The sequence below is a fragment of the Sycon ciliatum genome, chromosome 1 (genome assembly GCF_964019385.1).
Source record: "Sycon ciliatum chromosome 1, ocSycCili1.1, whole genome shotgun sequence".
Lineage (NCBI taxonomy): Eukaryota > Metazoa > Porifera > Calcarea > Leucosolenida > Sycettidae > Sycon > Sycon ciliatum.
This window is the reverse complement of record NC_088643.1, coordinates 83,534,922-83,561,690: the sequence shown is the minus strand read 5'-3', so window position 1 is coordinate 83,561,690 and position 26,769 is coordinate 83,534,922. Positions and strand designations below refer to the sequence as shown.

The 26,769-nt window shown below is 46.9% G+C and overlaps 2 protein-coding genes across 2 annotated transcripts; both read left to right on the top strand.

The window, feature by feature from the left end:
* Nucleotides 1-2,545: 2,545 nt before the first annotated feature.
* On the top strand, nucleotides 2,546-4,667 carry LOC135805926 (endoplasmic reticulum lectin 1-like). Its single transcript, XM_065320048.1, has one exon. The coding sequence runs from the start codon at nucleotides 2,794-2,796 to the stop codon at nucleotides 4,294-4,296; it is 1,503 nt and encodes a 500-aa protein (XP_065176120.1). The 5' UTR covers nucleotides 2,546-2,793; the 3' UTR covers nucleotides 4,297-4,667.
* A 1,153-nt stretch (nucleotides 4,668-5,820) lies between these two features.
* On the top strand, nucleotides 5,821-22,560 carry LOC135805925 (adenylate kinase 8-like). Its single transcript, XM_065320046.1, has 17 exons — nucleotides 5,821-6,083; nucleotides 7,770-7,860; nucleotides 10,726-10,775; nucleotides 11,116-11,202; nucleotides 15,432-15,458; nucleotides 15,656-15,724; nucleotides 16,462-16,500; nucleotides 16,824-16,866; nucleotides 17,088-17,159; nucleotides 17,405-17,519; nucleotides 17,811-17,896; nucleotides 18,341-18,472; nucleotides 19,185-19,274; nucleotides 19,768-19,909; nucleotides 20,296-20,376; nucleotides 21,016-21,070; nucleotides 21,454-22,560. The coding sequence occupies exons 1-17, from the start codon at nucleotides 6,003-6,005 to the stop codon at nucleotides 21,661-21,663; spliced, it is 1,470 nt and encodes a 489-aa protein (XP_065176118.1). The 5' UTR covers nucleotides 5,821-6,002; the 3' UTR covers nucleotides 21,664-22,560.
* Nucleotides 22,561-26,769: the final 4,209 nt, after the last annotated feature.

The window sequence follows — 26,769 nt, the reverse complement described above, 5'->3', positions numbered from 1 at the left end:
AGAGAGACAGACAGACAGAGAGAGAGACACACACACGCACACAGAGAGAGAAGAGAGAGAGAGAGAGAGGAGAGAGAGGGAGTGTACCTCAACATGCGTGTTGAGATGTTCAACGACAAAGTGCAGTGGATCCATGCTTTCTGAGTGTGTGTGTGAGAGAGAGAGAGAGAGAGAGAGAGAGAACGAGAGAGAGAGAGAGAGAGAGAGAGAGAGAGAAAGAGAGAGAGTGAGTGTACGTCAACATGCGTGTTGAGATGTTCAACGACAAAGTGCAGTGGATCCATGCTTTGTGAGTGTGTGTGTGTGTGTGTGAGAGAGAGAGAGAGAGACAGAGAGAGAGAGAGAAACAGAGAGAGAGAGAGAGAGAGAGAGAGAGAGAGAGAGAGAGAGAGAAAGAGAGAGAGAGAGAGAGAGAGAGAGAGAGAGAGAGTGTACGTCAACATGCGTGTTGAGATGTTCAACGACAAAGTGCAGTGGATTCATGCTTTGTGAGTGAGTGAGGGAGTGTGTGTGTGTGTGTGTATGTGTGTGTGTGTGTGTGTGTGTGTGTGTGCGTGAGAGAGAGAGAGAGAGAGAGAGAGAGAGAAAGAGAGAGAGAGAGAGAGAGAGAGAGACGCACACACCCACACACATACATACACAGAAAGAGAAAGACAGACAGAAAAAGAGAGTGGGTAGCATCAAGAAGTAGAGACTATACCAGCAGCTTTGACTAATATACTTCAAGTTCTAGTTGGATGTGTATTGAAGACAATGGTAAGGGGGGGGGGGGGGTGTTATTGGAGTTGTTCATGATCAACAGTGTATCTGCTAGGCACATGTTGCATCCATTGGTCCTGTTTGAGTGACAGTAGGCGTGCAACCGGACAATGTTGGTGAAAGGCTGCATTACCAAAGAATTTGGAGAGAGAGAGAGATGCAGTGGATTCACGCTTCAAGGTGGCCTGCATCACTGGAGAGAAGACACTCACCCTGCACAAGCCCTATCAAATGCCACGTGCAGTTCATCATCGTTGAGTAAAACAATCACCAGTGCAAGCTGAATGGCATGCTCCATACCTCGTGTGCTGTTCCTCATCGTGGAGTACCGTTAAAACTAAAAAACATGCGCCAATGGAAGTTGCTTCAGCTCCTTCTCTGTCATGATCAAGTTGCTACACAGGTCCTCATCGTGGAGTCGTATCTTTTCCAGTGTACGTCAACAGGCATGTTGATGTGTTCCGCGACAAAGTGCAGTGGATCCATGCTTTGAGGCGGCCTGAATCACTGGAGAGAAGCCAATCACCTTGCGAGAGCAGTAGTGAGTGCGTGTGTAGTTCCTCGCCGTAGAGTAACGTAGAACATGCACAAGTGTAAGCTGCATGGCACCCTTCACATCTCGCTTCAGCTCGTTCTCTGCCATGATCAAGTTGCTACAGACCTTGCACGCTGATTCCATACACCACTGCCACAGGTTATGTCTGTCAGCTAGCTACAGCAACAATATCCTCTTCATGAATGTTCAAAACTATTTTCTCGGGTGAAAATCAGCTCTCCACTGTCTACAACACAGCATGATCGCATGTGCATGGACAGGATCCGACTGCGATGCAGCTCTCCTGGAAGGAAGCAAAGTTCTCCTGTCGCCAATGCCATCGCTTGTCAGTGTCACTCAAGAAAAAATAAATTTCAATTTCAGAAGCTACGAATTCAACGCATTCCAGTCTGCTTCCACCAAGACTACTACAGGGCATCTGATTTGACAAGGTATATCAGTAGGACTTGGAAAAGTCACAGTAACGTTTGCAAGATCACTAGCCATTACAACAAGTATCAGAACATCAAAACAAACCTCGTGCAGATCCACAATTTCACATTCAACCCATCGATCTACAATTTTAGGTTCCCTTTCCCGCCAGCTGGACATGCATGCATGCATGCTCTCACCAGGCCGGGAGTCGTCAAATGCCGGTACTTGACGACTCCCTGGCTCTCACTTGTCAGCGCTCAGCCAGCTCACACGTCTGTCTTGTCGTGCACGCGCTCGCAGACGTCCAGCACACACGCGTGTCGAAATGTGTTTTTTGGCGGGTAGTCGGCAAAAAATTAAGTGAGGGTCCCTTTAGTCCTTCGCTAATGATTATTCTTCTCCACTGAAAAAGACTCTGTTACCTTGGTGATCTTGAGGAAATCATGAATCAAGAGGTGACCTTCCTCAACCGTTGGCTCTAGGTCATTTCTGAAGCTTCCTCCAAATGCTGTCAGCCAACAAATCACCGCATTGCCACCTGACTGGTCTGATCTCAGTCCTCAGCAGGGGACGGACCAGGTGCAAAAGCTTGCAGGTCCAGCCAACTAATACTTTGAAGTTTCTAGCTCCAAAGATCTTAGGAAATCTAGGAATTCGCTTCATTTGGCATATTCATGCACAGATCCGGATCAGTGCAAGCTTGCAGCCGCAAATATGCCCAAGGCCAAGGCAAAAAAGAAACGCTGACGTATCAGCGTGACGTCACTTCGGGCATTTTTTGAAATCACTTTCAAAACAAGGACACGTAGACTTCATTCAGATCGGCCTTCAAGTGTCCAGAATTATTAGAAGTCCACAAACCCTCTCTGAAAAATTGTCATTGACAGGGCGGAGAAGGTTCTGGGGCTCTTCTTCTTGCTTGATTCCCTCAGGCTTGTATCTCTATACGGGCGTAATTTATCTCCACCCTGCTGGCCGGTTGGCCTGCGTCAGAAACGCCATGTGAGGTTGTCATCATTATTAAAATTTTGTTTGTGAGAATTATTTTACATCGTTGTGGCGACATGGACCTGGTCACGCTCAGCTCTGCCCTTGTAGTTTTAGTTATTGCTAGCTGCTGCACGGGAACATTGAGTCCGTTCGACGACAGTATTCGTTATGATATTAGTTGGAGCCCTGTGCTGGACTCGTCGGAGTTGAGTAAATTCGAGAAAGATGTCACTTACATCAGAACGCCTGACAATGAGCGTTACGCATGCAGACTACCCTCTGGTGATGATAGCAGTAAAGAAAATAGTGAAAGAGACGAAGGTCAGTCTCTGAGTGCAGAAGTGCTACTGGAGCCGCTCATTCGGCAGCAAAAGTGCTTACAGGACGCCCATTCTTACTGGACGTACGAATACTGCTTCGGTGGTAAGGTACGGCAATTCCATGCGGAGGTTGTCGATGGACGGCGCAAGGTCACTGCTGAGTACATCCTGGGTAAGGATGTTGCACACAGCAAAGCATCGGTGTCTTCAGTACCTGTGCCAGCCACTGAGAAGCCACAGCGCATCCCGAAGCGAAGGATCGGTGAGCAGAATTATCCATATTACAGTGTACTGGCTGACGACGGAACACCGTGTGACTTGAGTGGCACGCCGCGTCACGCGGAAATCATCTTCGTCTGCCTTGAAGACATTGTGCAGACAAGGCTGATTAGCGTGAAAGAGACGCAGACATGTGAATACGAAGCGATCGTTGCTGCACCTCAGCTGTGCACGAATCCAGACTACCGTCTGCCCAAGGATGAGGTGCACGGCATTCAGTGCTCTCCAGTGGGCGGCTCGCCAGTAAAACCCAGCAGCCTGATTGAGGGTAAGCCCAGTGCCAGCACGGAGTTTGTGCACTTGGAGCTCGGTGGCACGGATAAGCTCATCTTTCTCCGTGCGGGCACAGAACAGCAGAAGCAACAACAACAACGTCAGCAGCAGCAGCAACAGCGCCAATCACAGGCCGGAAGCATGCAAGATGAGCCTAGTGAAACGATGACCTTCCTGGGTGAGGCACCTGCCAACGATGAGATGTCGGCATCGGCTGCTGCCAGTGGCAGACCCCGAACACCAGCGCACCCGGAGGCACCCTTATCACCAGACAAGAGCATGATCAACCAGTTCTTGAACGGTGACTTCTGCTTGGACGGTGGCTCAGGCTGGTGGATGTACGAGTTTTGCTTTGGCAAGCAGGTACTGCAGTACCACCGCGAGCCCAACTCTAAAAAGCGCGTGGAGATCTTGCTTGGCCGCTGGGACAAGAAGGTGCATGTGCAGTGGATGTCGCAGGCAGCGCGCCGCAAGAAGAAAGGTCACTACTACTATTCGAACGGCGATGTGTGCGATGTGACCAGCAAGCCACGCTCAGTAACGGTCAGGATGCGCTGCAAGAGTGGCGAATTTCATCCGAGCCAAGTGGCCATGTCCTTGCAGGAGCCATCAACCTGCAACTATATTCTTACCGTGGAATCGCCAATCTTTTGCAAACTTTTGGACAATCTCGATGAGGATGGCTTTGTGAAACCTAGCCAATAAAATGCCGAATACTGCTAGTTTCATTAGGGCTAGCAGAACCCCACTATTATTTTTGTTATGGATCTCTTTCCCCCCCCCCCCCCCCCCCGCTGTACATTCACCCCTTCTATTCTAATAGTAGCCATGTATAAATAGGAACCCGCTCTTCGGATGTGCTGCACACTGTAATTATGTTTGTGTCCTCGTCATAGAGGCATGTGGCTGGCACATGCATGTACATAGTCAGGAATGTCCAAATGTCCATTTTAATTATGATGCATGTATTATTATTTTCTAACTCTAACCAACGCCCTTCCGATGCGGATGCATTCTCTGATTTATGATAGTGACCGTAGGCGGCTGCTCATGAGTCATGGCCTACTGGATGTTAACTCTCTGTTAGAGCAGATCAGTGTTTGGGGCTTTGTGTTTGCTGTGTACTAGTGGACATGGTGAAGTGGTGGGGAGCTTTGTGCTCTGCTACTGGACATTCATGTACATGGGTATGTGAATGCACATGTGCAGTGCTGCTCAATGAAATCCAGTCGTGTCACTCAAGTACGCGCCGGGCGTTGTGCAGCCATAGACCTGCGAGCACGGGGCTGCGGAAGGATGCACGGCGCAAACTTGAGTGACACGACTGGATTTCACCGGGCAGCACTGTATAATTATGTATGTGGGAGTGCACATTCACTTACAGCTGGGTGCATTCTAGTGGATCTTGCCGTGAAACGCAAGAGAAGGCATGATTTTTTTGTGTCTGTATTTCACTGCCATGTTTCGTGTTTCGATGGACAACGGCTTGTATTATTCATAGCACTGTGACGTACGTAAATGAACACTGCGTAGACATAGCACATACGTAAGTGAACACTGCGTGGACTGTAGACATAGTATAGTGTAGTACTGTATTGAGGAATTATTGATTTTGATTTATAGGCCGATATACAGGTAAACTAGGTGGAGGACTCCCACCTGCTTGGAAAGACTACATCCTTTGCCTTTGTACTTGTAGTACATGTACTAGTTTTTAACATGTTTTTCGATTTTGACTGAGCATGTTACAAGGCGAGGACTCCTGACTACAACAAACATGTTAAACTACCAAGCAAGGCTTCTGTGTATATAGTTATGTACTAGTTTAGTACTAATAGTAGGGCTCTGGCTCTGGCTGGGGTCCTTGTGGGAGGACCTGTGCAAGCAAGACTAAAAGTAAGCAAACTGTCTGTAGATCCACATGATTCATGAAACCGGAGTCTGAATAGGTCTGCTACTCTGCAATACAATCATGTTATGTACATGAAACCCGGTTTCTATTACCATGATTACCAGTCCTGGACGTGAGGGAGTGACCATGGTGACTGCATGCACTGACTCTGTCTCTACTGCCAGTACGGCAGTAGACTACTGCCAGTACTGGTAATGCACTGGTACATGGTGCATGGTGTGCATGGTGCATCTTCTTGGTTGCCCTAGAAACGACGCTAAATCCAAACGACAGTCTAGTCGCGATCGCGATGTCATCATGGGTTGGAAGCAGCTAGCTCGATAGCGAAAGGAAATTTGTTTACGTGTTCCCCAATAATTGAATGAAGTGAACTTTCTTTGTACCGTGCTGAACGGTGGTCACCCTGGCCTGCCCTTCCTCAAACTGTCCCTCTACGCTCTCGACCATCTAACGTTAGCTGTGTGCGTATGTGTATTGACGTTCGTCATCCACACCCATCATGGACGCTACGCAAAAGATTGAGATGTCTCAAGACTTCTCCACATACGTCGAGAAGCACGAGATCTACCCATTATTTCAGGTATGGCGGCAACCAATGTATGCACTGCCACATCGCTATTCCGTTGTAACTTGTATTCAGTTGTATATTGGAAGGAATTTGGAGATGAGCATGGATGGCGATGATTCCAAGGGCTGATCAGAATCTCGCTGGAAGCGAACCTGGAGGGGGGTGGGGGGGGGGGAGAGATGAACCTTGTATACAACATTGATACCCAGATACAGGTAAGCGTTGCCCTCCTCTACACATACCATGCACCCGCACGAACACGCATGCTTGTGTGGTATGTGGCCGTGCGGCAAACAAATGAACTCTCTCCGGTACACACTTGGAGGTAATGATTATCTCTCTACTAGTAAATTAACCACAAAAAGATAACTTACTTCAATAAACCATGCAAGAAAAGAACAAAGGCGAGAGAGAGCCAAAAAGCCAAACCTCCGCCGCAAGGGTGGAAGGCAAGTCTCAAAAGCCAAAAGACAAAGAAACGAAGAAACTACTAGAATGGAAGGGCACGCATGAGGACGAGTAATGCATGCAGGAGTCAATGGGTGCTACAAATGGTGCAAGGGTGCAACATGAACACAAATACGTGTATAGGACATGTGAGGTACACAAACAGAACACAGTAGATGCAGCAGCGCAGTGTATATGTATTTATTATAGGGGTGAAACAGTTACCCTTACAAACGGGTACCTGGCTTAACGGACGGGTTATCGGGTACCCTGTAGCAGCCAATACAGGTGGAATCCTGATAATTCGAATATGGCTTAATTCGAACATACTGCTTAATTAGAAGTTTTTCCAGGACCGATTTCTATCTATACAATTCCCCCATAAAACTTTTCTGATAATTCGAACCTCGAACTGGACATGTCCGGTTAATTAGAAGTCCCGCGGATTCCACCAACATAGAAAATGTGTGGGATTTGTGCTGATAATTCGAAGTTAGCAAAGTGTAATTCGAAGTTCACTGTACACTGTACTGGCCAGTTCAGTTTGCATGAGCAGGCTGTGCCGGTCAGTTCAGTATCCGTGAAATATGTGTCTAAGGTCCACAGCGCAACTCTGCGTGACCATGAGAGCATGTTGACATACATAATGTGTTGTGGGTTCATGTTTGGATAATTAGAAGTTTTTTCCTGGCATTTTGAGGTTCGAATTATCAGGATTCCACCTGTAGTAACAATTACTTTACAATAGCCTTCCACATTTCGTGCCAAGGGTGATGTCATGCAATTCACAGCAAGTGCACTATATCGCGACAAGCACAGCATACACACTTACTGCGCTACATGCAAAACAGTCCAAATTGTCACATGTAGCAGGATCGAACCAGCAACAACACATCCAAAGTTTTCAAACTGTACATCGAACTGTACGACTGTGCAAGTCAGCTATTAATACCGTACCGTAACGTCGTACACGACTAACGGGTACTCGTTTGCTAACGGATCAGCAGCTAAACAGACGGGTACCCGGATCGCCCCTTTCACCGGGATATTACACATGCATATTATATTTACGTATGAACACGTATGCACATACACGCGTACATGAATTTACTCACACGAAGCCACACTCAACCATACCGTGGATGAAATTGGATGCCGTTTGGCACTGATCGGATGATCTGCTTTCTGTGTGTGTGTGTGTGTGTGTGTGTGTGTGTGTGTGTGTGTGTGTGTGTGTGTGTTTCTATGCAGTCTTTGATGAAGGATGTGCTTGTAAACATGCCGGAAGACCCTCTGCAGTTTCTTATTGAAAAGTTGGAGCTACCGGCCGACATAGCAAACCGTAAGCAGCTTACTACAGTACATGTCCTGGCCTGAGACATCCAACCTCATGAATAAAGTACTGAGCGCCGCGTTCGAGAACACACACCAGTGTATGTAGTACCAGGGATGCGTAGGGCCCAGCGCTATTTTATCCATGAGGTTGGATTTCTTTGGCCAGTACTGTAGTAACGTACCCTACTTGCTGCAAGTCAATTGAGAAACAAAGTTGTTTTTCTACGGAGTCCTTGTACCACGTAGAACCATGAAAAGCACTCTCGTGGCTCGCTGTAAAGAACTAGAAATCAATTGCTATGATCTTCAAGCAAGAGTACGAAGGAAGGCGCATTGCCCCTTTGCACACTGGAACTCCAGTGAGATGTAAGGCAATGTGCCGTATACATATGAGCCGTGTTCAGCAAAAAACGAATCTTAGAGCTTTGGCTCATGTAGCTATGAGGCCTTTCCATATTTGCATTATGCGCTGCGGCCATGACACAGCCTGAGAATGTGGTTCCGTGAACTGCCTTTGAACCTTCATTGACCCTCCTGAGGATGACAAGGACTTGAATGCTACAGACTTATCATAGACCCTAAGGAGGAGGTGCCCCACTTCAGATCGCATACCTGCCAAGTACTTCGAAGTATTCCGATTTTTTCGGGATCATCCCACATTTTAGGATGTACTCCCGCGAACCCGAAATTCCTGTCGATTATCCCGAAAAACACTGTACACAAAACAAGTGCTGGACTCGGTCCAGCTGTGAGAGATGGGTAGCCGCAGGTCCCATCCATACAAGTGGGCAGTACTCCATTAGAGGCCGAATGAACTCCCGGTATGCTGTGGCCCGGCCCGGTGGGTCCAGGACATGGCACGCCTTCCGGAAGAAACCAATTCGCTGTGTGGCACGCACTGCAGTTCCTCGAAGATGCTCTGAGTATGATAGATGGGCATCAAACGTCACTCCAAGGAGCTTCAGCCGCGAGCATTCCAGGACCGCTGTGCCGTTGAACTGGATGGGTGGTGTCTCCCAGGGTCTGCCGTGGCAGGACCCAGTCATGGCCTGTGATTTCGTAGGCTCGAAAGTGACGCGCCACTGAGCACCCGATTCAGCTGGTGTGGATGCACTTGCTGAATCGGGTGCTCAGCGGCGCGTCACTTTCGAGCCAACGGAATCACATACCATGACTGTGTCCCGCCACCGCAGACCCTGGGAGACACCACCCATCCAGTTCAACAGCACAGCGGTCCCGGAATGCTCGCGGCTGAAGCTCCTTGGAGTGACGTTTGATGCCCGTCTATCATACTCAGAGCATCTTCGAGGAACTGCAGTGTGTGCCACACAGCGAATTGGTTTCTTCCGGAAGGCGTGCCATGTCCTGGACCCACCGGGCCGGGCCACAGCATACCGGGGGTTCATTCGGCCTCTAATGGAGTACTGCCCACTTGTATGGATGGGACCTGCGGCTACCCATCTCTCACAGCTGGACCGAGTCCAGCATCGTGCCCTCGCCCTGATTGGGACAGGGGCTGCAATGGACACTCTGTCCCTGCCGCGCTGTGTGGCCGGCCTCAAAACTCTGTACAAGCTCCACTACATCACAAGCCCACCAGCTCTTGCAGCGACACGCCCAGCCAGAGCCATCGCACCCGCCATCGCGCCTGCCACACGTCGCCGCTCGGCAGCCAACCTTGCGCACGAGCTTCAACTCCAGACAGCCCTACCTGCCAGATCATGCAATGTTGCGCTGCGCTCTTTCCCGGAGTGCCTCATTTAAGCCTGGAATGAACTGCCAGCCACTCTCCTCCGCGATGCACTGTCTGCCAAAGGTATGCAGCAGTTCAAGGTTCTGACCTACCGCTACTTGAAACGGTCGGGTTGGTCATTGGCCACGGACATCCCCCCCCCCCCCCTAGGCCACTGCCAGTATGACCATGGTCATGTTCTCGGAGCACTCTCTTCTCATCAAACTCCCAATCCATATGTCCTTATCTCTCTCTAACTCTCCTCCATTCTCACCCTAATCTTTCGTCAAAACTGCACGGCAATCAGCCTCTACTTTCGCCTCAGCATCATGATCTTGATACTGCTATCTTTGTACTTGTTTGCGGCGTACTTGTTTGCACTCATATCTTGGAATAACTCGCAAACTAACACGTTTCCTGTTTTCCTCCCCTCCCTGCTCTCTTTCCTACCCTTAGAGTTCTTGCTCTCCTGCTCCCCGCCCTTCCACTCCCCATTTTGTTTCCTTTGGTGCACATGTGCAGCTGTGATGCCGAGACCCTTGGTCAGCTGAGCTTCACAGGTCCCACCCACTCTGTCCTGCTGGATATGTACCATTGTGTCGAGTTCTCCTCCTCATTTTAGTTCATCATGCAGTGAGTGTTCAATAGTTAAAAAAATTAAAAAAAGTCTTGATATTGTACTTGGAGCACTTCAAGTGACTTGTCTAGTTGTCTTTATTGATTCCTTACTGTCATAGCCTGTAGTACCCATGGATCTACTAGTACTCCTTCCATGAACAGTCCCTGAAAAACCTCTGTTTTGGGTCTTCAGCGAACATGCGTAAATGTGATCATCGCCATAATCTATGATCAACGAAATCATACGGTTGGTGCCAAGTTGAAAAAGGAATTTTGGAAAAGTGAAATATCCCGAAAAGCCAAGGCAAATCCCGGGATTTTGCCCTGGCAATCCAGAAAAAGGACGCTCAGCAATTGGCAGGTATGAGATTGCCATAGTGATAGAACACGCATGATTCACAGGAGTCCAAATATTTCATTTACAACTCCAATGCCAAGGGTGTCGGATAGTTTGCAGTGAACATTTTTTTGTAGATGAATAACTTTCTCTTGCTCACGGTCTGCTTGTCTCTTGTGATGCAGTTCCGAAAGTGATTGTGACTGGGCCGCCGTGCAGTGGAAAATACACACTGGTAAGCCACTGTGACATTGGCTGTTGCTAGATGTTGGTCATTCAGTCTGATGTCACAGTTACTCGTTGAAAAGAGGGAGGCAAGTGCTGGTGTGTTCAAATCCATTGCTATGGACAATATGTCCTGGCTATTTAATGGCAACACACTGTCACATCCACTTGAAATCAGAGGAGGAGCAGCTGGTAACGAAAAGCCTCACTATGGCATTTGTTGTACTATGTTCATTCACTGCACTGTACGTGTATACAATGTATTTGACTTTGTTTGCCAATGCAATGCCGCGGAGCACTGAGCACTGCACTCCGTATCATGTTTTTTTGGTGTATTCCTGCATGTCCAGTGCAATGCCGTGGCTGAGAAGTTACACTGCGTGCACATTGTTGCAAAGTGGTTACCAGATGCAGACAAGACCGGACTTGGAGCAGAGGTGGGAGCTAAGCATAATCCTAGCAAATCTACGCTCAGCTGTATAATTATATTCACATGGTTTGAGGGAAAGACGCAAACGGGAAAAGTCTGAAGAAAAAATTGACTGTCACCTCCAGGACTCGAACCAGGGACCCTCGCTTGAGGCCAGTGATGTTCTAACCACTGAGCTATGGTGTAGTTGTCATCCCAGCAGAGACCGTTCAACATCTTCAGAATAATAATATCTTACCATTTTGCGCAGATTGAGTATCTTACCATTTCTCAATCTGCGGACAGAACTGTTTTGTCCTTTGTGGACTCATCAGCGCAGCACAGAAAAAATGAAGCCGAACCTGATAGCAATGAAAAATAAATTTTGCAAAGCCAGATTAAAACCAGGCCCGAGCGTACCTTGCCAGAGTGCTCAAACTGACAAGTCATTGAGCTTTGCATTTCTTAGTTTTTCCAGAATGTCTACTTGCAGGCGTAAGCGAGAGGATTTATTAGAAGATTCTCCGTGTTGGCATCAATGCAATGTAGATATACACAGCATGTATAGCTTTCGCATAAGCCGAAGCGACAACAGCCAAACAGGATATTGATAGCGATATAAAAACTTAATTATGCGATATAAAACGCGTGATGAAAATAGAATACAATTAAAACGAGCAAACGAACAGCTCAACCGAGTTGAATTTGAATTTGTTGTTCATTGCCAGGGTTCATCCGTGAGCAGTAACAAATCTCTCCAGGATACGGCCACTGAGGTAGCTCCATGCCCTGCGGTTCTGGGCAATGCTCCTCAAGATCTGCCGAGGTCTTTAGGGTCCTCCCAACCAGCTCGAGATCGTGTCTGAGCACGTCCGGCAGAGTTGTGCGCGGCCTGCCCCTCCAGGTAGGCTCAGTGGATGGCTTGAAGTAGGAGCACATTGACAGATTCGCCGGTGCACTTTGGTCCAGCCGCAGCACGTGCCCAAACAGACGCCAGCGGGCTCCCAGGACCGAGATACCAACTGGTCATAGCCAGCAATCGCATGTCATCACGTACATTGAAAATCAACATAATTTTGCGAATCGACCTTTTTTTTCAGGATTACTTTTCAACGAGGACGAAGCAAAGTCGACCGAACGAAGCCTAGAGGAAGAAAATCACCCTCTCCACTTCACCATCACGAAAATGACATAGATACGAGATGAAACAACTAAAAAATCCACAAGAAAACTGTACTGTAGTAGGCTTCTCCCCCTGGCCCCGGTCACTCAACAACGCACCATTCAGTTAGCTTCCATACTAATATTCACTTCTCAATAATAAACGGCGAGGGCACAGGAGGAGAAAGACAAAAAGACTAGACAGAAAACGACGACGGGAAAGACTCCCGGGAAAAGACTCAAAGAAACCAACAAGAACAAGCAGTAATATTGCGACGACAAATCGGGACGACCAATCAGGGACTAATACGTACAGAACACATGACCAAGACCAAGACAACCAGACCACGGACGAATCACACACGACTCTCATTCCCAGACCAAACTAGCACTGCGCATGTACAGCATTCACTTGACAGTTACTCTCGCACAGACGGAAGCACATCCTCACACTCTGACAACGCGTACTCTTGCATGCACCACATACCATAAACGTCACACATCACACCATACTCGCGCGTACACCTAGACCATATATGACATCAGACACTGGACTCCACCAGACAAGAACCAAATACAACGACATGCGTAAATCATAGTCGTAACATAAATTTGCAACAGTACGGCCATCATCGCGCTCACTTTGGTCTGACTTTGGTCTGAGAATTTTCTAACACGATCAAAAATGTGCGAGGAGCACTCAAAAAAAAGCTACAGACGTACCTTTATCGCTCTCTACTCCTTTTTCAAGGCACAAAAGTCGACTCTCCACTTTCAAACCAGCAACCAGACATACCAGTGGTCCTTTTCAGCTGCTCCACGAGCACAGGAAATGTTCACCAAGGGTCGCAGAGCAGCACCCATTCCAGAAAAAGAGCTAAAATACAAGTGAGACTGCATGCCTGAGTGTATGAGTACATGCAGAAAATAGTCAATTTCAGCGTTTCTGCTCCAAACAGCAACTAGCTTCAACTAGAAACAAAGATTACACCAAAGGATCAAACAACAACCATTTTCTGCAGTTTTTTGCAGATGGCTTCCTTGTGCTTGGCCCAGCACGCCAAAAATCACACCTTGCAGGAGTACAAAAATTACAACTCAGATATCCTCGATTGCTGGCCATGGTTGAGTTTGTCCTCTTGTACAGGGTGGTATTCTTGATCTTAGCTGGGTACCGCATGCCAATAACTTTCCGCAGTTGTTGTCTGTGGAACGCATCAACTCTATGCGACGAATGCCTTGTATAGCTGTACTCTCAGCGATTCGTTTACAATCGAACCACGTATCCACAATGCCCAGAGCCGGTGCAGAGCAGTCGTGGCGAGTTGCATTCTCCATGCAGCATCCTCGTGGTCACCAATGAGGGGGCCCGGCTTCCTAGTGAGGCGCCATTCTTTGCACACTCTGTCGTTGAGCCGTATGATCTTTGTGGGTTCTGTTTTAGATTCATCGATGTTGAGGTCCCAGGCTTTGAGGCACTTTGCAATGTCGGGCAGGAGCTCTTGAATACGTTTGCAGTCAGACGATCGGAAGTCGACATCGTCGGCGTACTCTGTATCAGTTGGTAAGCCGAGCCTGACATCTAGGTCGGGTCTTGCGCAGATAATCTGTCTCACCTCCCGAAGCGCTGCCTCCAGGTAGATAACGAATAGGACAGGTGATAGTGAGTCGCCCTGTGGTGTGCCTCGGGTGGTCTGGAACTGCTCACTCTTCCCTCCAGGTAACCGGACCTCAAGGGACGTGTTCCTGAGTAGGTAGGAGGTAATGGTGACCGCATCATTCTCAAGGAAGCCAGGTAATATAGTGAGCAAACGGTGCCTGGATATTGTGTCGAACGCTTTCGACATGTCTATGCCGAGCACGCCAAATGATTCCTTCCCTCGTTGGCACTGTGCCGCGATCCATCTGTAGGACCTAGCTGTACTTCTACCACTGCGGAAGCCACTCTGGTTCGGAGACAGGGACGTGTTGACTGCATGTCTGATGCGATTTAGGGCAATGATGGACAGCACTTTCCTAAGTGCGGTGAGAAGCACAATGGGCCCGAGGTTAGATGGTGGACCTTCAGGCTTCCCAGGCTCCTGAAGTGGGACGAGAGTTCCATGGCAGCGAGAGGATGAGGAATAAATATGCTGCACCTAGACGTGCATGCTAATTCTGACACATATTATACAGTTGCGCTCGGTGAAATCCGGCCCGAAGTGCATAACTGGCGCCCAGTACTGATGCGGCCCTTGACGCCCTCAAAGTTGTACAAGTGCTAGTGACAGTAGTGTGCACGGGAGCCGTATGAACTGTGCATGATTGTGCTGTACTCATACGCATGCATGCTTACACCAAAGTGTAAAAAACCGCGCCAAACAAAGACAAGTGTAACATTCATTTCAGTTCAGCACAAGTAAAGAAGACGGAGATCGTTTCGAAGCAGTTTATTTCATACACAGAGCAGCAGGGCTTCCATATTCTGTGTGGCCACCGTCTGCTTCGATTAGGGCTTCAACACGACGTGGCATTGACTCCACGTATGGGGAAACCGTGTCAGGAGCCAACGAGTCCCACTCCAGGTGCAGTGCCTGCACCAGCTGGTCAGCATTCTCGCAGCGATGTGGAATTATTCTCTTCTTGAGAAGAGCCCACACATTGGGAGTGGCAATGTCCTTCTTCTCTATCTCTTCTTGATCTTGAGCTGTACTTCATGAAGTGAATGAAAGAAATTTTGAACTGTTTTTAGCATGCAACACGTGCACTCCGAACTTTTACACGAGGTGCGTACATTTGAGTTCATACCCACAAATCGCCAGTGATGTAATGGGAGCTGGCTTCGCGGCGCCGGCTTTGCACTTCGGGCCGGATTTCACCGAGCGCAACTGTACTATAGTACACTATAGTATAGATGCAGTGTATGCATAGGAGTTGAAATATGCTAACGATTGGCAAATACAATATACATATGTAGTGTACTGGTGGACTTCATGTTCATGTACATGTACATTTCCTAAGAAGTGTGAGTACGTTCAGCTAGCTTTGATTTCTGTGATCACGCATTCGTGTAGTTTACTGGTGATAGTTCCTTTATTTTGCCTCTTTGTACTGCAGGCAAAGAAACTTGAGAAGACAGGCAAGGTAAGAGAAAAAGAACCGTCCGAACTAGGGCCATGCATGCTACTGTACGTGCCAACTTGCTTGCGCTAAGGTCCTGTATGGGGCTTTGGTGCTTTGTAACATTCAGGATATCGTATTCTAACGTTACTGCAACCAACTCAATCACTATCTGGTGCACGTGTTTAACGGAGGACTATTGTGTATGACATCTCTTGCAGAGTATTCCACCTCAACTATGGGCTGATATGTTCCAAGCACGGATAAATCAGGAGGATTGCCAGCGCAAGGTGGGTTGCAGCGGCAGCAAGACTATGAGTAGCGTCTTAGCCGAGTAGCCAAGCTTATCAGTCAGATGCATGTCGCAACAGATAAAGGCCGTATGGCGTATTGCTGTGATATCCATTGCGTAGGTCGATGCTTTGAGTAGGCACGCACATATACAGATGGTGTGTCACTCGTGTATGGCATCAGAGGCGGACCAATATTCTGACTGATTGTTTTGATCCTCGGTCACCCACATTTCTTGGGCTCTTCTAAATATTTTAAATATTTATAATGCAAGGGTTGCAGATGCCCTAAAAAAGTACCATTTGACTTGATTTTTTGCAAAAAAATCTCCCTTTAGGTCCCCACAGCCCCCTCCCTCTTCTATACTCCTTGGGCGCAGCTGGACCTATGGACTGCAAATAACTTCCGACGCCCATGATTTCGTTTCCTATACATCCTTTTGGACTTACACCTAAAGATATTATATATGCACGCAGCGGCTTTCAGGGACAAATTACAATCCACTCTTGAACAAACCTGAATAGCGGCTGCATTTTGTTTGCGATGTAAAATAAAACTTCAAACTAACAAACCTTAATTTTCCACGATATACATAAGATGGGTAAGCAAGTACAAGAAGTACAAGTACCCCTGTCAGACAAGAGCTTGTGAATATACCAAGGAAGCACTGCCGCATCAGTCTCACTTTTCTTTTAACTGCTATAAGCACCCTTTCGCTCCTTCTCCTGTACTCCAGGGCTGGATTATCAGTGGCTTTCCACAAACAAGATCGGAGGTAAGAGGACACCAAGTCAGTAGGATAAGATTATTTCAGCCACAGTTAGGTAACATGCTATGCTCATTACGATTCACCTTCTAACTGTTGCGATAGTGAGAATGCTCAACAGTCGCAGGGGTGATTGTGCTATGAGTATACAAGTCATCCGGGATGGCACTGAGTAACGTAGCCTGGTTGGTCCACTGCACGGTGTGCTGTGTAAGTTAGTCCTATCCGTCATCATTATCAAGTATCATGCACCTCCAAATGCCTGCCTATATCTAGATTATTGATTTTAGCTGCCGGTGCACGTGTCATGTTCGTGTTTCACGTGTGTACAGGCAGCAGCTCTTCAACGCACGGGTGTGATTCCAACACATTATTGTGAGTGCTCAGCCATCCAGCCAGTCATCGCATACTGCCAGTGGCGTTCCTGCTTCCTAGCTCTGAGCTTTGATGTGATGTTGTACATGTAATAGGGGTCGGGTGATATTAGTTTGACTGTCACCCAATACAAGAGCATTTGCATTGCCTGCGGATTCATGTAACATGCCATTGCACAACCTTTTACCTGTGGCATGCTGTTCTCTTGTTGTGCCTCACAGTCTCTCTCACGATGGATGCCAAGCTGCTGGAAGAGCGACTTGGCGGCAGGCTGATAGATCCCCGCACAGGTGGTGAGTATATTCTTGCCATACAAGTACATGCAACAGTCACAATCATACCTAGTTCTAGACAACTACAGATGCTCTGCTAGTTCTAGACAACTACAGATGCTCTGCTAGTTCTAGGGAAACCGTGCCACAATGGCAGGTGAGGGAAGCAACTGTTGACTGAAAAGGAGAATTTCCAACTGCACAGCTGCCGCAGTGCACAGCTCATTGACTCTTCCAATGATTTGCTTTATCTTCCTTCCTCTCAGATGTTTATCACTCAGTGCTCATGATGCCGAAGGATGCAGTGGTGGCTAAGCGACTGGTGCAGGAATCCGGCTATACGCTAGATAACCTCCATCAGCGTCTCGGTCACTATAAAACGTAAGTGATGCCATCGGTGAGCCTAGGCTTCTGCTCATCAGACGTAAGAGAGGAAGGTAGAAGAGGAAGTGTTCTGGAATAATCACCAGCTGCTCATTACCAAGAATCTGCAGCCCATGCACCATTATGCTTGGAACTTGGCTGCACAAACAGATACTCCAGCACTGTGTTACTTCTGTGAGCATGTAGACATTTTTGTTCTTGTTATATCACACAAACGCAGTCGGTCTTGATAGTGATCATAGTACTGGTGCGGGTATCACTGCTTGCGGCTATGTCACATCCTCACAGGCACTCACCAGCTGTGGACAGGTCTTACCAGCAGTGTGCCTACGAAGTGTCTGCTGATCAACCGCACACTGATGTCAGGGCTGAGGGTAAGCGACACCGGGTTCCTAGTTCCTACACATTACTGTTTATCAATCGGCATTGGTGAACTCAACATGCATGCAGTTCCTTCCTTCCTCCGTCCGTCCATCTTTCCCGTACTGATCATTTCCACTTCCTACCTCTCTCTCTTTCTCTCTCTCTCTCTCTCTCTCTCTCTCTCTCTCTCTCTCTCTCTCTCTATCTATCTATCTATCTATCTATCTCTCTATCTCTCTCTCTCTCTCTCTCCGTCTCTCTCCGTCTCTCTCTCTCTCTCTCTCTCTCTCTCTCTCCCTCTCTCTCCGTCTCTCTCTCTCTCTCTCTCTCTCTTTTGCTTGACAATCTTGTGCTGATTCCGACTACTAGTGCATTGAGTAGTACATTCCTGTTCTAAATAATTATAGCTGTGTACCTGTACACATGATTCCGGACTGTGTCCTTGTTTTTCCCAGTACTGACGATTCTGGGCAAGCGGCTGAGAAACGATGCACCCAGGACGCCGCACTTGGTCATATTCGGCCCGTACGGTGCTGGCAAGAGTACACAGGCTGCCTTGCTGGCAGATAAGTACCTGATGGTGAACGGTGAGTGTCTTCACAGTTTTCAGCATCAGCATGGCATGTTTGTTTAGCAGGTTATTACATTTGGCACTCAGGTTACTACTGCAATGCCTTGATCGATCACTACAGAGCAAGTGTGAATCGTGTGATTGATCAGTCTTCCCCCATCTTGTGAAAACACAGTAAAAATCACAAATTTCATTATCACAAAAAGGTCATGAGCTATGAAACGAGAGTGAGAACATTCTACAGGCGGTACCAAGATCACAGAACTGCCCAGAGTATGCAGCCATCGATGCCGGCTGGTTATCGAGACTCGGTTTCAGAATCACATTTTCATGTAATCCGCACTCTTTAAGATGCTAGGACGACCGCCGCACGTAATGCAGTCTTGTCACATCTTCATATAGTCCACCTATAACAATAGGTTCTACTTTTGGTGCACTACTTGCTGTCTTGGAGTGTTACTGGTGGACTGGTGGACCCGTCGTGCTGGTGTCCGCAAGTGTCACTCAGTGTGTTCTCGATGGTGGCAACGGGAGGATCCAGCAAGGATAAACAATACCAGGCCGCATTCTGCCACAAAACAGCACCACAAAAAACAGCACCATGCAGTAGCCTGGTGCAAGTGGTGGCGAGCGTTTGCTTTCCACTTATGAGAGGTGTTTTCAAGTAGCAAGAGTGCTGACAGTGATTTGATGATGGTATGTGACTGTCTGTTTATCCTTACACACAGTGTCTTGTGACCAGCTTATCAAGCAGGAGGTTACCGGTGGGACACAGACTGGTCGTGCCATGCAGACCTATGTTGACAAGGGCATTAGCAGTGAGTAACTGCTGGTTTAATGATGTGTGCATGAGTGGGACGGCTAAAAAGTGTCATATCTGTCTAAATGTTTGTTAGTGCAATTGTCTGGTCGATTTCCATCCCTGCTTTTGTTGTTATTTTAGCATCTGTGCTGGACTTTGCTTTCAAAGTGTTGGTAGTGTATTGACCTACTTCCTGCCCCAGTACACCACAGTGCACCATGACTCAGGCATGTTACATATGAACCTCAAATTCCATGCCCCGGAGAGAGGACAGTTGATTGCGAACTCTCACTTATTCATGATAATTGGGCAATGAAGGCACTCTGATTCAACTGAGCATGAGATCACAACAAGATTCTAACTTTCCACCGATGAACGCTGCTGAAACATGTTGTTGCTTCTGATTCAGTCCAGGTGTATAGGTAGCTATTGTACTCATGATTGTACGATGTTGAACACTTGGCCTCTTACCAGTCCAGTATGCGTAATGTTTGGTGCTTTGCTTCCAGTTCCAGATGAACTGGTGCTCAACATCCTGAAACGGCGTCTCAGCCAGAAAGATTGCCAGGGAAGGGGTTGGGTTCTACACGGCTTCCCGAAAACAGGCAGCCAAGCTCACGCAATGGAACGTGCTGGCTTTGTCCCGGACAGGTAAGAACACTGCCTGCTGGTGTATGTGCAAGATGTGACGTCATCACTTAGGCTTACACTATTATCTATGCTACATCATGTACGCACTGACATCATAGTGGTCACACTCGATCCAAAATGACATCATTCCAAGGTGTGAGTAAACTGCATCAATGATGACTCTGCATACCATATTTTCTGGAGTATAAGGCGCACTTTAAACCCCAGTAATTCACCCCAAACAATCGCTGCGGCTACGGCTACGATGATCAAATCAATGTTGATAAATGGGGCAGATGTCTGTATTTCGTGATAAAACATCTGGATGCGGCTTATGCTCCAGAAAATATGGTAATCGTATATTGCTGTGGACCAGCTGCATTCTGAATTTTATATTGTTTGCGTAGAGTGGTATACCTGAACATACCGGAAGGGAAGGTCATCGAGAGGCTATCAAACCGCAGAGTGGACCCCGTCACAGGAGAACGGTACAGCAAGATATATTCTCTTTTGTTGCTTGCCCCAAGGATATCATTATCATGCAGGTCAAGTTCCCAGGTCCTCAGTAAAGCTACTGGAGTGCCCATCTGCTGCAATGGTCCATAAATCCGAGTGACGAGGGAACTACAGAGGGTGCTGGAAAACCCTATCACACAGTACCTAGACAGTCGAGCATGTCTGTATAGAATAGTGGCATGAGTAGGGTTAGCACTTAACGTCATGATCGGCTAGCTGGTACATGCAGTAGAGTATATTTCTACGAAATGCAGCTAACTGTTACATGTCGCTCTTATACCATAGACATGCTACCCCTTTGACTAATACCCGTGGGCTACGGCTACTGGTAAAGATACTCTGAAAAGTACTTTGAAGTACATGATTATGATTCTAGATCGGAACGGAAATATTTGCTGTGACAATCGGTGTCAACTTTGTATCCTTTGTCCTGTTACTCCCTGGCATATATACCGGCATGGTCAGTACCATCCTCATGTTGCCTGTTGATTGCGAAACCATGAAACTTAAAGTAGCGACTAGCTAGCCTTGATTGCCTTTGTTGTTCTGTGTATTATCTCCTGTTATGTATTTTCTTCTGTTGACAATGGTTACTGCGGCCATGCACACAGCTATCACCTGATCACCAAAGTACCCGAAGCAGACATCACGGCCCGCTTGGTGACAGTAAGTGAAAGCATGAGAGAGTGTGCACTCTAAGAGACACAGTCTGTTCTATAATATTTCTCTACTGTAGCAATGATCGGTGAAGCAGGCGTTGCATTCAAGTCTGAGCTGCAACATCACTTGTGTCCGTGAAGCTGATTCTGAGTTACAGATGAAATCATAGTATGTTGGTAACACCCTAATTTGAGTGATGCCCAAGCATTTCCCAGTGAGTACAGGTGTTCTGATGGGTCCTAACAACACAGCCTGCGGCTTGCTTACAGCAGTGCTAGTTTGCCAGCTCTCTACAGCTGTACACGAGTGTCTCAAAGACTCGGAAGTGTAGCAAGTTATTTTTTGTAAGGGTATGCCGTGCTCTTCTCTTCTATCGTGTTGTCTAATAGCATCCTGATGATGAGGCGGATGCAATCCGAAAGAAGCTACAATTGGAGGCGGCGAAGATTGAAGACCTGAAGGATTACTACTTGGAGAAGGCAGTTGAAGTGGAAGGTAGCTACTCGGCACAGACTGTCATGGAAGGCATTGAAGAAGTACTCGTCTATCCCATGCAAAAAGAGGAGATTGTCATTACCGACTTGACCGATGATGAGTAAAGTTAGACGGTGACTACTGAAACGTCTGCCATACAGTGGGATGATTGCATCAGTGTCAGTCGACGATAAATGCACCATGTTGGTTCTCTCAGTCCATGCAATGCTGTGCTTGATGTTCTGCCAGTAGTGATCCAGTGCAGTCCAAAGACAATTTAAGTTGAAGCCATGGTATTCACCAGCTACTGCACTGGCATGCCTATCCCACTGAGATACACTCATCCTAATCCCAGGCTATCATGCCTACGCGATGATAGCCGTGTGCATGTGTAGCGACTTACATGTACATGTGCACTATATGGTATGGTATGGTATGGTACCTTGAGCCCAACCATTCAGAGGCTCTAGATCTTCTATCCTGTGTTTGAAAACTGCACAATCATGTGTCTGTACTCCACTGGATGACTCAGTATTGAATTAGCTAAATGTCTATTAAAATAGTAGGTGTGCAAGTAGCAGTACAATATCTCCTTTACAACTCTTTACATGACATTACATGTATGTGCATGTAACTTACATACCAGTGGCAATTTGCAGCATCACAGTTTACATACAGCTCACCGCCACATGACATTGTACCATGATATACAATGACACTGCACGTCATGCACTAGGAAATCACTGGATGGGCGCATAGTTGGTTGAATCACTTGAAGTACCCCGGCCCTACACTACCATTGTTATGTTTAGTTTAAAATAGTAACTGTTGGTATTCTTCTTTTCTAGCACCAGTACCAAACATGGCTTGGTCATTGTCTTGTGCAGCCAGTCCCGCTCCTCTCTGGGGTGACTTGGGCAGTGCATGATCACATGATTCAGGCTCAGGTCCATGCCGGGTATGTTTTCTATCCGTGCACAACACGAGCATTGATTCAATTGCTGAGTTGCAGCATTGCAGCATTGTCGACTTGCTGGATTGCTTGGCTGCATGACACAGGGGTCACAGTGACTGGAATCTCAGGCTACTACATGTATGTAGTATCACTCAGTATGCTAACCGTATTTACACTCCATCCAGAGTCATCCCTGAAGGTGTTGTTGTTTTTGTGTGGCTTCCCAGGGCATTCAATTGTTATGGGGTTTCAGCCAGTTCAACTTCTAGAACCAAGCTAGGCATTCAATTGTCATGGGTTTTCACTTTTCAGCCAGTTCAACTTCTAGAACCAAGGCATTCATTATGGGCTTTCAGCCAGGCCAACTTTTCTAGAAGTGGGTCCTGCTGTGAATGAGATCGACTCTGGGCCGGTTTCACAACGTTGCACTTTCCCCAAGTCTCCGACCCGTCCAGACCCACCACCAGTCCACGGTACCATCAGAAGTTGATGCTGAACGGATAGTTATCTATTCATGAAGGCCAGTATCGCAAGTATACACCGTACCAATCGTCATGACGTATTAACCGGCGAGTGTGACGTAGCAACTACATGTAGCCGCTGATCCCGATAGTGCGATACGCTTGTAAGCAGGGAGTCGTAAAATACCGGTATTTTACGACTCCCTGCTTGTAAGTAAGTAAACCAAGTCACCTGGTCACAGTGCTAGTAGTAGTGGAGTCCTGGAGAACCTCTCAAGCAGCACCGTGCCGGGGGTATGCAAGTAGATACCGGTATAGGTCTATTCGTGGTGTGTCGATACTGTCTGTACATAACTTGTATCCGGATATCCGGGTTCTCAAGTACGCGTTTTCAGAGTTTTCCAGTCATGCTGAAATTGCTGATACATACACAATCTCGCAAGATGGCTGAAAGAATAGAAATGCAGGTTGTCGTAGCACCGTCCATGTCACACGTGTTTTCACCGGTACGTACTTGTACTCGCATCACAGACTGTCAGTCAAGATCAAGCTGTCTTGCTAGCATGCTGTCTCGCCCTTGCATGCTTGGCTTGGCAACACTCAACAACAAAACGTTCTCTGCGAAGAATCCCCGTTCGGCTTTGATGGTCTGTGGCTTTGATGGTCTGAATGACCTGGAAGAGAATGTTCTGAACAAAGAGTTAGTCAACTTAGTGTGCACATCACAGAGTTAGCGGCCCTCGTCTACAGCACAACCAGTTCATGTGTATCTTGTAGGTCGGTATGGCGGGCAGAGGGGGGGGGGGGGGGGGGGGGGGAAAGGAGGGGTTGTCACGCCACCATTGACTGACTAGGTACTAGGTACCGTATTTTCATTTTAGATGTGCTATTCTAGGCCCTAAATCGCAGGTGCGCACTATGCTCCGAATATGAAATGCATGTACTTCAATGAAGATTGAAGTGCGCACCCCCAATGAAGATTGGGGGTGCGCGTTTACAAAGGTGCGCACTATACTCCGAAAATTACGGTAGTGGTAAGACCGATTATCGTCGTCATCTCCATGGCTAGTGCTAGTGTGCATATTCATGCTTCATTGCTTGACCGTGAGACGGACCCTCCACGAGAGGCACTCTAAAAGTACATGTACTCTTTTTCTTGTACCGGGATTGCCTTCATTGGCCTAATCCAACGTAACGTTACGAAGAAAGAAGCGGCTGTTTCATGCTCAACGCTGAATAATGTTTTCATGAGAAAGACTCGCTCTTTCAAGTGTTGAAAGTGGCTGTCGTTCCTCTGGTGGGGCGTTCGCGGGCAGCCGGCATACTAGTAGTCTACCACACAACACAATACAGTGGTATGAGCAATGTGGCAGGGGTGCCGGCGGGCCCATCAAACGTTTCCAGGGTAGGTACATGTATACATGTATACTACAATAATGTCACTGTGTAATACTCAGTATCATCCCTGCGCTGCGCAGTGTTCATGGTGATCGCTTCTTCGTATCCGGCCGATATCCGACAAAGAACCTGCTGCATGCATTATCGTCATTGCGTGCGAAATGGAACATGATTGTACTAGTAGTAGTAACATCAATCATTGTTATGCCGTAGGTACAAAATGTAATACATTGTACATGTAGTCGGCAATCAGTAATGGAATTAATAATTATTCAGTGGAATCGTGTACATGTACATGTCACTTGCCTTTGGTAGCATTGAATGTAACTCTTCTTGGGATACATGTACATGTACAGTCATGTACCTTAAGTTGTAATCATGTATAATTGAACAAGCACTTTCTACAATGTTGTAATAGAGTCTTGTACAGTATCATGTACATGTACATGTACTGATGTAGTAACTTTTGTACCTTTTAGAAACATGCACATGATTGTGACCCGATTCACCTGCATAATTATGCAATTCCAAGACAGCACAGACTAGTGTAGGATTCGTACAGCCAAGGCTATAACATACTACGAGCGTACATAGCATAATAATAATAATAATAATTTTTGAACGGATTGGGAGAACTTCAAATACAAAGGATCAGTAGGGGAAGTGAACTGCCTGAAAATAATAATAATAATAATAATAATAATAATGAGGTGTAATGAAAAGAAGTTTGGAGGCTTCCTGCAGTTTCATAGTAGATACAATTGGGCGAACTCACCCATTCCACAATACTCTGCAAATTTCCGAACCATTGTTGTATATAATGGAATGGTTCGGAAATTTGCAGAGTATTGTGGAATGGGTGAGTTCGCCCAATCATTGTATCTGTTGTTGTTGTTGTTGTCGTGTTTATTTTTTAATTCCCAAACCAAACGGGCAGATATCTGCCCAATGAAAAGGTGGCGAATCTGAGATGTAATGAGATGTACAAATCCGGGCCGTTGATCCCCGAGCTGTACATGTCCATGTACTGCGATAAGTCTGCATGACATAGTGCATAGTTACCACAACAGTCAGCAGTCAGCAACAGCCAGACTCAGTACTGGAGCAGTGTTACCATCATGCCGGAGTGGTATTTACCAATCCCTGGTCACCCTAACTGTCTCCACAGACCCCGTGTACGCAACAATAGTCAATACTACGAATATTCAAATGCTACAATGTTCATGCCATGGTAGCAAACGAATTGAGTGCAAGTCTTTGGTATGATCAATTAAAAATTGGCACGCACATGTAACATTGTTTCCGTGCAGATTATTGTCAGGGAAAGTAACTTAGTTATACATACCTGTACAATGTATCTCTTTATACACTGTCAGGTGTACTACTGCTACTAGTAATTAAAATAGCCCCGTCTGCAGTGCATGTAGTCTGTAGGCTAGCCAGGTGTAGTCTTGCCTTGGTGTGGCCTATACAATGTCATGGCTGCAGAGCCAGGGCCTCCTACAATATTCTGACCCCTGACTCCTGTACATCATGTACCGCATAACGGTCTCAGGAGTCAGCTAGTACTAGTACTAATATGAGCTACTTCAATGTTATGATTGTACTAACTACTAGTAACCTTTTTTACTTACTACCATCAACTGATCAAGAGCAGACAACAATGTACAGTCATACATGTACCTGCACATAATGTCAAGAGTACTCCCAGGAAGGTAATTTTCCTCTTGATCGATATATTGCGCAGTTCATGGGTATGTCCTATTGTATCCTTTGCTATCATCCAATCATTACTCTATCTAGTGGCACCTGTCACTGTCTGTACTGAGTCTGTAGTACGATAGCAGTACATGTAGCGTCATGACATGTCCGAAAGTCAGGACTTCTCTAGCTCTCCCAGTACTGGCAGTACATCATGTGTAGACATCATTTATAATACAGTGTAGTTGTCTTTAGCTTTGGCTTGACAGACTGAGTGACGGGGTCATGGCGGGTATCACCGACGACATGACACTTGACAGAACGCCAGATGAACACTGCGACTACTAGTACTAACTAACGTGTGGACGCTTGGTAGTGTCTGTGCGCAGTAAGGCGTGGGCTGCGTAATGACACTCCCAGGCCAGTGCGAATGAAGTGATATCAGCTGCTAGCATGCTGGTGATGAAGGGTCGGAAAGGTTCTACCCACGCATTCCACGTACAGGTTTGCAGGAGAATTCGTCACTCTTGAAACTCTTGATGTCTGTAAACATGGTGAATGGAGGGATCAATAGATTCGGATAGTCCAACATCAAAGAAATGAAGCTTCTTCTTACTTCAAGTACATGAATTTGCGCAGTAATGATTGTACAGTACTTGGCATTTTTGCTATTAATTTTAGTGTTCAGCCAGTGAACAATGGTGAAGTGATGACTC